The 12,255-nt window shown below is 40.2% G+C and overlaps 1 protein-coding gene across 5 annotated transcripts in view; it reads right to left on the bottom strand.

Annotated features, from left to right (window-relative positions):
* CLASP1 (cytoplasmic linker associated protein 1) overlaps window positions 1–12,255 on the bottom strand; it is a 156,519-nt gene that overhangs the window by 63,827 nt on the left and 80,437 nt on the right. For 2 of the 5 annotated variants that reach the window (XM_009996036.1, XM_009996039.1), the window contains exons 19-21: window positions 4,877–4,984; window positions 3,311–3,337; window positions 1,513–1,680 (exon numbers count right to left, since the gene is read on the bottom strand). In XM_009996036.1, the coding sequence (XP_009994338.1) occupies window positions 1,513–1,680; window positions 3,311–3,337; window positions 4,877–4,984 (303 nt within the window). Of the gene's footprint in view, window positions 1–1,512; window positions 1,681–3,310; window positions 3,338–4,876; window positions 4,985–11,664; window positions 11,689–12,255 lie in introns of all 5 variants that reach the window. The other 3 variants (XM_009996037.1, XM_009996040.1, XM_009996041.1) reach the window with 3 other exon arrangements.

Genomic DNA, 12,255 nt, shown 5'->3' with positions numbered 1-12,255 from the left:
TTGCCATTTTCAAGATCCAAGGAAAACAATTTCTGTCACTGAGTGCTAAAGGCACCTCAAGTGTTAGGCTCTCCTGCTCCCATGGCAGCCCATAGACCAGGTTTTGGGTATAAACTGAGGAGGGACAGGTGGAAACCATGTATCTGATATATGTCAGAGCTCTCTCCAACTCCCAAAGAACAAGCACTGACTATGCTCATAAGGAGCATATCAGAGCAACAAGATAGAAAATTACACTTTAAAAACAATTCAAGGCTCCCATAATATACCTGAAAGCAGACAACCCAAGAATGAGGACTTGACACATGGCAGTTTCCCTTCATATGCTCAAGACTCTTTCAAATCAGACCACATTATGTAAAGATCAGCTTAAGCATATGTGATAGTACCATCCAACATCCTTTGTTCTCTCAAAAACATCATTCTTCTGCAGAGCAATAGCAGACCAATTACTGGGATATAAATGCTTTGCATTTTTAAAACAACAAACAGAAAAGCTCAATTCATAGAGGCCATAAAATAGATCAGACATATTTCCAAACTCAGGGTTCTTCTAATCACATGAACATGCAATATTTTTATGAGTCATAGCAGTATATGCACTGAGGTGCTCTAAATTCATTTCAATATGCTTGAAGGATGAAGACACTCCTCTATCAACAACACATTCTAAATAAAACATTAGCTTAAATTTAAAGCAATTCCTACAACAATAGTTCAACATTTAACTTACAACTGTAGGTCTATGATTCCAATCAATTTCAACCTTCTAGCAAATTCTTTCGAGATTAAAACAATTTAGTAACAATATTAGTGTTCTTCCTCTATATAAGCTTCAAAGGTATGAGAACATTTCAATTTAAAACATGAAAGCTTTTACTTGTTCAGACAACAGACAAAAGCTTTTCACCTCAATTCAGATACATAAATTTGTAATGATGCTTACTCACCCAACTTAGTGTCTGCTGATAGATTTGAAAATAAAAAACTATTATATGAAGTTTACATAAAAGTCACTCAGACAAGAATATTGGAAGCAGAATAATTCAACCATAAGTCTAAAATGCCATCTAAGAAAGTGGCTCCAAGATACTAAGGATGAGAGAAGCAAACTATTTAAGCTGCAAATTTCTGAAATAATCCAAAAGTGCTCTTTGCCCTTGATTCCAACTGAATGCAAAAACTGCTCAAATCATTTCAGTCCTAAGTGGTTGATACCAAATGAGGCATTTTTGCTGGGAAGGTTATTCACAACAGCTATTTTTGGTGCACGATCTAATAATATCCCTCATGTTGAATTTCAAACAGAAGGCATCTCATGACATCTTTAGGCCTACTTTGAAATTATAGCTCAACCTGTTGAATTGAAATGACTCTTACAAGCCACAATCTCATTAACTTGCCAGCGAAAACCTCAGTATCAACAGTAACACAACAACAGATTCATAGTGGACAGGGAAGCCTCCCCTTCGAGCACACCAGTCAGCATGTCACTGCAGTGACTATTCTTACCTAGTCCTATTCTGTTGGGACTTGTCTCTCGACTGCATCCCTGGCTCCGAGGGATCTTGCTGCGCTTCTCTGAAGATGATGGCACTGCCTGGACTCTGGATGTTCCACCACTCAGGCCACCATAGGCGCTTCCTAACAGCTTACCCGGAGAACTAGACCGACTACCAGCTAGAAAAGAACCAGAAATAAGGGGGAAAAAGTCAATTAAAAACTCCCAAGATCTTAAATACTTTGACAGCAAAACTGGAACACACTCAGGTCTAAGAATTTGATTGAAATCACTGAGAAAACTAATGGGCTTTCAAGGAAGACTAGGGAAAGTCCATGGTTATTAAGCACTGACATCAGCAATCCTGCCTGTAAGAATCATGCTTTGATCAAGACCAAAGCAGTGTATGAATAGCCCTGCTGGCTTTACCAGAGCTTGGGGAGGTGCCAGGAGCAGCCTTGCTGCAGCAGCATGGAATTCACAGGCTGCTGCACCTCTTCATAAAGCAAGACAAATTAGCCCTTATGGAGCACAAAGCTGCAGCAAGTTGGCTTCTGGCACAGGGAACCTGCTGCAAGGCAGCTCAGGTATCTTCACAATCCACTGCAGTGCTGGTATGACTTGCCTGCAATAATTCAGTGAAGGGAAATTTTTTAAAATACCATCTCAACAGCAGTACAATAAAGGGTACACAGAATGAGCCTGTCACATTTGTAGAGATCCTTACTTGGGTCTGACTGCTTAAAACTAAACTATTTATTTTCAAGTGGAGAAAGTTTTTAGCCAGTTGAGTAGTTGGCCTGTTATATTTTTCTTTGTCTGAATAGTCAATGACAAGTTTAAATTTCTTGCAAGCAGTATTATCTGCAAGACAGTCTCTACTAACCAAGTTATTTACATCCCAGTTGCAGTGATATTTGTCTGAAATATTATTTCCAACTTGGTGAGCTGAATTGTGTTTTTCTGTGGATAACTCAAATGCTAAGTTGTTTGAAAGTTAAGTAATGCTAGCTTCAAGGTAATCACAAACAACTGTGAGAGCAAATTTCAAAAACTTTTTTGCTTTTCCAGGTCACTGAAAATCTGGTGCTGATATTACAATTTGTGACATTCTATTTGTTTGCTAGAATAGCTAGGAAAACTATATTTGAAAAGATAAGAACATACTTGGGCAAGCTCACATACTGAACCAATATTCATTTATTTCTGAAAAGTATCTACACATCTCACAAGCATTTCAGTTCTAGATACTATTATGATTAGCAGGAGTTAAATGTTGTTCTGTCTTCATTTAAGATGACATACAATTCTATTAATCTGATGGACAATACCATAACACATGTATTTTTAACTTACTTCCCCCTTCAATTTCTTGGGCAAAACTATTCTGAAATAATCAAATCCAACAATGTATGTGATGCTGGCTCTGTCGTTCCCTCTATCCCCCTGAAAAGGGAATACTTGTGAGATGCCAGTCTCACACACAGCATCCTCACTCTGAAAGCCAATATTCCCCTCAGTCACACTGCTGCAATCTCACTGATGTCAGCAGGGTTGCACTGAAATAACTGGAAAAAGAATTTAGCACCTGGGGTTTAAGCTGCAGCAACAAGCCAGATTCAATATGCAGAATGTATGCTTACCAGGTTTGATTACTATGAGAAAGCAAAAGACATGTTTGGATTTGTGACTTTCAGAAAATGCTTTTAAAGTCTCATAGTTAAGAGTGAGGGAAGCTAAAAGCTTAGCACAGTTAAAAAATGTGAAGGAAATAATGTGAGAAAGCAAGAAAGGGAAAACGTTTCTTACCACCAGCAGGATTAGCTGATCTGGATCCTTGATTATGAGGGCAGACCAAAGGACAGGCAAAAAGTGGATTAAAAGACAGCAAGACAATACAGCATTCAGCATGCAGTTTATGCTATACACTACATAGACAGATTTATTCACAAACATGTCACTCAAAGCTTCTGCAAAATGCAGTGAGTTAATGTGCAGATGCAACTAACAGTTTCCCAAGGTTGATCAGCTTCTGAGCTGAACACCAACCAACAGAGCCCCACATTCTGCTCTAAACTCCACCCCAACCCAGTCTGTGAAATTGCTATAAGGTTATGCACTGTGTGGGCATGGAGAGTTTGGTCCTGCAATCACATGAATTTGCATTCATATTGTGAAATGTTCAGCTTAAGGATAAAGATCACATCTGATTAGGCTAGGCTGGAATTGGGATTCAGCAAACCAGACCAAGGGAAAAGGCTCAGATGAGACCATCCTAAAGCTTCATAAGACATTCTATTAAAAAAATTAAGCCCATAATCTTTGAAACCTTTGAATATTCAATTATACTTTAAATACTTCTGAGTCTTGTCCCATCTGCTCTGATTATTTTTCACCAAACTAAGTTTAGGATAAAAGGTAATTTCTGGCTTTCAATCAGTTTTAGGTTCAAAACTGAAGAAATCTACTTACCTTAGTATACCAAAGCCCAAATACCTTCATGAGCTCAATGTAAAAATTCCCATTTAGCCCCATCCTGAATATAATACTTCTTTATTTGGCTCTCGTAGTCTTACACAATGCTATGAACTGCTTTCCCCATCCCTCAAGCATGACAGAGCAAAACAATGAGAGCATGAACAGAGAAGGACTTTTAAATACGGGTACAAAGCAAGACAAGTCCTCAGAACAAATAGGTCTTTCCACAAACCCCATTTCCTCTTACCCACAAGCTTGAAGGTCCTCAAAACATGAGTGGCTTTCTCCCTCCCTCCTCCTTCTTTTAAGGTTTGAGTGACAAAACTCTCCTTAGATAGACATGACAAATATGCAGCTGCACCATATATATATACGGCTCCTGGGGAAAAACTCTGCCTTGCCAGGGAAGCCAGAGTGTGCAGATGTGTCATGTGTATCAGAGAACAGAACCATTTCCTCAGTATCTACATAAGATAGGTAACATCCTATTTTAAATTGATGCCAACTCACATTTACTTTAGATAGCTCACGTGTTACACGTACAGGAATACAGTCACATAAGCAGGAGAAGCTTGACAGGGCAAGAACCCAGGACAGCAGTCAGCTACAGAGGCAGAGGGTGGGTTGGTGAGACCCAGAGCAAATTGTGTAGTCCTACACATCACAGAAACATGAAATTCTGCTGCACAACTGGTAGAAAAAAGGCAGCAACTAAGCACGCAAGATTTGGGACCCTATTTGTCAGCAAGAGCAGACACTGAGTGGGGATACGTTTTGTTACATGTCCGAACATTATTAGCAGAAGTGACCCCAATCCTCAGCTGAAGCTACTATAAATCAAGAGAAACATATTAATAACTCTAAGCTTTGCTCCCCCAGAAATATAACACTGCTTACGCTGGGATTGGGACACTACTTTAGCCCGGCTGCGGCCTCGGGTATCGGCAGGCGTTGAGGTGACGCTTGTGGCGCTGCCAGAGCTCTGTCTCCTTGTACGGATCCGACCTGGAGGAATGCAAAGACAATCAGACTGTCAGCACGTTTCTTCCAAAGGCAGCAGCAGTGTCTAGCATGCTGTTCTAGGCTTGCAATATACACAGTTAACCAGGGTGCAAAAGGAAAATTTTTACAGGGAGAAGCAACATCTTTCATTAGACTGGCTGAGAAGCAGGGCAGAGTGGAAGCAGTCACAGTCCACAAGCCCAAAAACATCTTTGCTTTCTGTAATGTTATCAGCCAGTTCAATTAAAAAGAAAATACCTCTCTATGACCTTTGCTTCTTGTTCTATAGTAGCTTCTTTTCATAAAGGATAAACAAGAAAAAATTTCAGTCTCATAAATGCTGTTTCCTATATCAAATTATTACTTTCTGTCAAGGCGATCACTCGTTCAGAGACAGGTGTTACAGATGCCCCCACAAAGTCCATTACTGGTGCTTTATACCCTGCTCCACACACACAGGCTGGCATGCACTCCTGCCAGAGTCTGTCAACACAGCCTGACTACGCTTTTATTTCAGGCTTATTGCGTTTTCTTTGCTGTTTACAGACCCCTCGTATTTATCCCAAGATCAGTGTAACTTTACTTGTAATGGAGAGTCCCATTTAACACAATGAATGCTGTGGAAAAATGATTGTCTGCTCTTTATTTAAGCAGAGAATGGATATACAGTCTCAAAGTGTTCTTGGTCCTTTTTCTGTCCTTTCCTCATGAAAAAGCCACAGAAATTTGAGCTAGAAAAGCTTACAGGGTCATCAGTTCATCCCCTTCCTGGGACAGGGCTGATTCCTACAGAATGTTCTTTCCAGTGCTAAGCTTCAATTATCTGTCTCTAGCTAATGGGAAAGAAATGATAATTAAGAGCAAGCAGAATGAAAGCCTCCATCAGTACTTTTCAACAACTCAGTTCACAGCCAAATCTGAAGCTGTTTCTCAGGACTCATGCCAGTGCTATCCTGCATTCAGAGGACGACTTCAAGTTTCAGGCTCAATAATACAAGGAAAAAAACCAACAGGTAAGAGAAGAGTCTAGACAACTGCACCCACAGGTTGCAGATAACCATCTGCTGGCCTCTGTCTCCACGATAAGCACACAAATATGAAGAAGGAGATATACCACCCAAAAAAATAACTCCACATAAGATAGACATGCAGGACAAGACAATGGCAAGACGCCCAGGCTGAACGGATTGAGACCTCTGCTCTTCTGAGTTCTCAAAGTATTCATAACATGGTCTGCAAGTTTCTGATAGACACAAAGTGACAAGGAGATGTTTAATTTTGAGAAGAAAACCCAGCCTTGTTTGCGGGGGTGAAGTCTAGAAGACAGACATCTCCATCAGCATCTAAAACAGTTTGGTAGGCAAGATAGAGATCTACATTCAAACAGTTTTTGTAGACAAGATGTAGAAGAAATCATTAGCATAAAACTGGGAAAATACAATCACTTCTGAACTACTGGCTCAACTGAACAAGCTCTGACCACATCCATGTGGGTCATGAAACAGGCTGCTGAAGTCTTCTTACCACCACCAGCAAGGCTGAAGACCTCTTCTGCTCTAGGACATTATCTGCCCCTTACAAATTGTCAGCCTGATACACCTCCCTGAGCAAGCTCTGTAGCTCTTTGCTGACCCATTCCCACCCATCATAAGTTTGGCACATGTACAGCCACTCATGTCTGAGCAGAGCCACTTTGCAACTTGCCATAAGGTGCACACCCCAAACCCACCCTAGGCCTAAAAACAGGCAGGCATGGGGAAGGAGGCAGAAGGGCCTCATGCTCTTCGCAGAAGTCTCAAGGCTTCCTTTCCTTTCTCACATCAGGAGAACATCCTTGGTGATAGCAAGGGTGCAACACAGTAAGACAAACTTAAACCTGATCAGTCTTAGGAACCACTAGTGAAATGTACTGCCTTTCAGAATGCCAACAGAAAGCAGTGGCATTGCAGATAGTCCTGAGAGGGAACTCAAGCTGAAATCCAGAATTACATGCAGCAACAGACAATGGTGGAAAGCATGTTCCTTCATGTGTATGGGCCAAGGAGTGCAGAGGGACTGATATCTTCTCTTACACACATGCCAATCTTAAGATCCTCAAATTTTTTTGTTCTTCCTGCATATACAAATATTTTTTTTTCCTTTATCAGCAGGTGACTCAGAACAAGGACAAAATGGGGATGACATGTAATAAGTGACTCTTTCACTTCAGGAAATATGAAGCCTAAAATAATAATAGCTTCTGATATCAACTTCGGGGGCTCTAAGGAAAAAAAAACCAAAACAACAAACTGAACAAAACACCCAAACTAATATGTGATTATCAGCAGGATTAGAAAGAGAGCCCAGTCCTATATTGAAACCCCTGAGAGTGAGTAGACAGATGCCTACCAACTTCAGCAGTTTCTGAAAGAATTGATGCCCAGGAACAAAATTCTGGTTCCTTTTGCACTGGTAGATTTGCACAATGTTTTGGTCTAATGGGTGTCAAAGAGAACAATGAGGGATGAAAAGTTACTCTTGCACAGGACGAACAGTCTCAACACTGACACTGGGTTTTTCATCAGTCTAAAAAGGCTGACAAGCATTTGACCTAATGCTGCACTGAACTTGCCCTGGGCAAATGATACCAGAATAGCAGACACTAGAAATTCCTGACACAGAAATCATGTAGCAGTACAAATACTGCAATACAACAGTAAAGGCTCACCCCAACCCACAGACTTGAAAAATAAAGTACTTAAGTAAAACATGAGGGGGAAAAAATGCTCTCAAATTCTGCACATGGTTACAAGGAAAAAGCACCGTCTAATACCTGTTATATGTAGCCTTTGAAGCATGAATTGTTAATGTACTTCCCAAGTTTTACTTTCTGAACTTTAAAAGTTGTGGTTTTTCATACATTAATCTTACTTCCAGCATACAAATGGTTCAAATTTAGTGACTCAAAGCTACTCAAAAAAAAGGATTTTTAAAAAAATGTTTTCCTATCCAATTTTTAGCTGTAAAACAAAAAATGACCAGTTGAAATGCAAAATTGCTTCAGGTGAATCTGTATAAGATAGAAAACTGGGAGATGGAGTTGGGATCATAAATCATAGAATCATTTAGATTAGAAAAGACCTTTAAGATAATGAAGTCCAACCTTTAACCCTACTCTATCATGCTCACCCCTACACCATATCCCCAAGCACCATGTCTTTACAACTTTTGAACACAACCAGGGATGGTGACTCAACTATCCCCCTGGGCAGACTGTTCCAATGCCTGAAAACCCTTACAGAGAAAAAGTTCTTCCCAATGTCCAGCCTAAACCTGCTCTGCTGTAGGTTTAAGCCATTCCCTCTCATCCTATCACTATTTCCTTGTGCTAAGAGACCAGCACCTACCTCTCTACAAAGTTCTTTCCGGTAGTTGTAGAGAGCAATAAAGTGTCACTTCAGCCCCCTTTTCTTTAGACTAAATAGCCCCAGTTCCCTCAGCTGCTCCTCGTAAGACTTGTTCTCAAGGCTCTTCACCAGCTTCTTTGCCCTTCCTTGGACACACTTCAACAACTTGATCTCTTTCTTGTATTGAGGTGCCCAAAACTGACCTCGGTACTTGAGATGTGGACTCACCAACTGTAGCACCACTCTGCCCTACACCAAGCAGCACAGGCAAATCAAGTCAGCACTTGCAAAAGGATGAACCAAGACAAAGACTCCCACTATCCTAGCGTTTCCATTTAAGATACCATGTTCAGTACAACTTTTAAATCATTCTTTGTCCTTGAAGTCAACAAGGAAGAGCTTTAAGGCAGAGGAGAAAACGGAAATGGTGATTTCATAAACCCAAAGCCTTTGGTAAAGCTCAAGATGTCCAACTGAACTTAGGCTCAAAAAGTCATCTGCCATCTGAAAACTCATTTCCTTTCTGGTGAATAATAGAAACTATTAAAAATTATACTATTGACTCTGGTAACTGCTGATCTTATTTTAAACTTGACAGTTTCAGGACACACTGGCACTTACACTTCTCCCTTTTGGGAAAAGCTTGTCTGAAAGGTTTGTCTTTAAGCTCAATTTGACAAACGCAGCCAGATAACAGAAACACTCAGAACCATTATTCTATACAGAAAGCCAGCATTATGCACCTTTTAAAAATCCTCCTTGAAAAGCTGTTTCATGATAAAACAAGTAGAAACTTTTCTGAGGTTTCCTTTTAATCAGGTATAAGAAATGTGGATTTAGGTAACAACTGCTACTTGTGTATCACTAGCTTTGAAGTCCTGATCAAAACTATGAAGATTTAGATCTTACAGGATTTCTGCCTGCAAAGCTCTTCATGAAGTTCAAGAGAGATCCACACATTAAGAATCTACCAAGACCCAACTATATACTGCATGAAGACACAGCCTCACAACACACTGACAGCAGAAGACCTGCACAGATTTGAGTGGTATATAGACTCATGCTTCCACAAGGAAGTGTATTTCAACAGCATTTGTCAAATGAGATAACACTACTTAAAACCTAAGGACTGATACTCTACTTTTAACTTGCATTCTCACCACTGGCGTCTGGATCAAAAACAAAACACTGAGGAGAACTGAGGGCAAAGCAGATGGGAGCTGCCAAGTTTCCACAATTCTGGCTCCCAGCTGAGGGGAAGCTGCAGAACTTTTACACTGTAGCTACAGAAAGCCATGATGGAAACCAGACTGCAGTTTAACATCAAGCTGAACCACACAAAAAACCACAGGGATTTGCTCTTAAATTATTTACTAGTACCTGCAAAAAGCAAGGGGCATGGGTGTGGATGGAATTTCTTTTTTATGTTTAAAGAACCTCTTGCACACAAGTATTTCCAGAGCAAGGGGATGTTTCTCTCTTCCCCTACCTCCTTTTTACGTTTATGTCAAGATCATAAAGTTTTGCCTTCCCTGTAGCTCCTGGCAAACTTTGCAAGATCAGAGAGTTGATAGATGGCAGCAGCTCAGCCCCCATCTGTAGGACACACCAATTCCTGAACAAAGGCTGGTTTTCCCTAAACTGTCTCAAGAAACAAAAATAAAGATGATGAATTTCAAACAGTGATTAAACTCCTCCTTCAAGTAAGTGCTCTAATTGTAGCCACGTGGTTATAATCTTCCCTTAACCTCACTTTCCCAAAAAAAAGAGAAAACTAAAAATAAAAAGGAAGATATGAGATCTGGTATTTAACACAAGGGGATGACAAGCTCCATTTCTGAAAGTTCATCTCAACCTTTCACCTCAGGCCACTTGTTGGTTTCTATAACAGATTTTTACCAAGTTTGATCTGCTTCTAATGTAGCTTCCTAATCTTACAAAAAAGTCCACCTTTTGCATGATAACAATAAAGCATTTAATAAACTAAAAATAAAGGTATTCCAGAGGACAGCTGTTGAAACAGGCCTGCATAACTATTATTACAACCTAGCAGAGGATTGAGACACGCATAGGGTGTTTCATAAATGGACATTAGACTTTCAACATTTCAAAGTTAGGCCAAAAACAGAAAGGTATGAGAATTGGCGGGAAAGGGAGACAAAGTCAGCAATGAATTAAAAAAGCTCAACTACAACAATTTGCAACTTCCAACTAATTCGCTATTGATATAAAAATATGGTAGTTTAGGCCAACTTCATATTCCTTATCTCTGAGAGATCACAAAGCACAATTTCCCATGATACAGGGCCAGTTCATCTCTCAACACTAAGTGCCACTTCCAAAAACCATAGATTCCTTTCCCTCTAAATAATAAATCAATGCATCAATAATAACAACGAAAACACACACATCACAACAGCACAGCAGCACTTCTGAGAATGCCACATCCAAATACAAGCAGCCATCAAGGACATGAGAAGAGTCCCACAAGACAGTAGCAGATCCCTTGAAAATAAATTTGCTTCAGGAAAAAAAAGGCTCTTTGGGAGGTGTGGTGTCTTCATTATGGGTATGTATTCTTGTTTTCAGCTCCTGTCTACTTCTGAAAAAGTTATTTCCCAGTGATGTTTTTTTGCTTGAGAGAAATAAAGAACAAGCTTTGATAACGAGCCAGAGAACCAGATTGGGAGCCCTCCCAAACTAGCAGGCTCAGTGTTCTTGAAAAAAGCCTTTCCTCCAATTGCCTTAGATGTAAGCCATCTCACTCAGACAGTTAGCAACAAAAAGAGAGCTCAGGTTTAAAGAGGTTGACTAAATATTCCTCCCCTAGAGATCATTGTTGACTGCCCTGGTTTTCCTGCCATGTGACCATCTCATTCAATTCTCTCCTGAAAGCAGTTGGCAGTTGTGACCTGAGCTTTGAATGGAAAAACACTGCAAACCTTTACACATCATGGAGCAATAAAACACAAGCCCGGTGTTGTTTTTCTTGTTTGTGCTTTTGGTTGTTTTTTTCATCTGTGCACAGGTCACCTTCAATCAAAAGCAGTGCTTTAAATACAGAGACCCACATACAGAAGTCATAAAAGCAGACTAGTGCCTATTAGTGGGGAGGAACCAGGAGCCTGAAGAGAAAGTAGAGAATACCCCATGGCATCAAATGAGCAGGACAACCATGCAACACTTCATGCAGGGTCACCAGTGAACATGGATGAGAACCAGATAACACTTTGAAAACAGAGACTGGGCAGGGTGGTACGACTGTGGACACACCTCAGTTACACAGAGACTGCTTACCCTCGGGTTTAGTGGTAGTACCATCTTTAAGCAAATTAAAAAAAATAAGGAAAGGATTAATAGGGAAAATTAGTAACATTAACAGAAATGGGCATTATATATTAGCTACAGAAATATGCAAAAAAATAAACACAATTTAAGAAATTTTAAAAGTTGAAGAACACTTTCAGATTTTCCCTTCCGCAATAACCAACCTTTGTCAAACTCCTTTTCTTTATTTGCATCACCATTTCTCTCATAGGAATGTGCAGGTGACAAATGTCCCTACTAGCTCAAAAGGAAGCAGGGTCCTTTAGGAGCGGTCACGTTTGCATCACTTGAAGTGCATTTGCTGCTTTTCTCCCACACTTGGTTTCAAGAGAAAGACTAACACTGTATGCAGTCTCCCAGCTCCAAGGACAAAGCCAGCTTTTAGCAGATACTTCTCCTCTTCTGTTCTTCCTCATGACATGGGATTGTTTGACAGAAGTTTTGCCACCAGGCCAGTATACAGCACGACTGAGAAATGGTTGCATCTGAAAGCTTGCAAGTACACTGGTATGAGATCAACTTTATATTCTGTGTTGTTTTCCCTGCAATGATTCCAAATCC

This window comes from Chaetura pelagica, unplaced genomic scaffold, assembly GCF_000747805.2.
Source record: "Chaetura pelagica isolate M959 unplaced genomic scaffold, ChaPel_1.0 scaffold3, whole genome shotgun sequence".
Taxonomy (NCBI): Eukaryota; Metazoa; Chordata; class Aves; order Apodiformes; family Apodidae; genus Chaetura; species Chaetura pelagica.
This window is presented reverse-complemented; position numbering and strand designations above follow the sequence as displayed.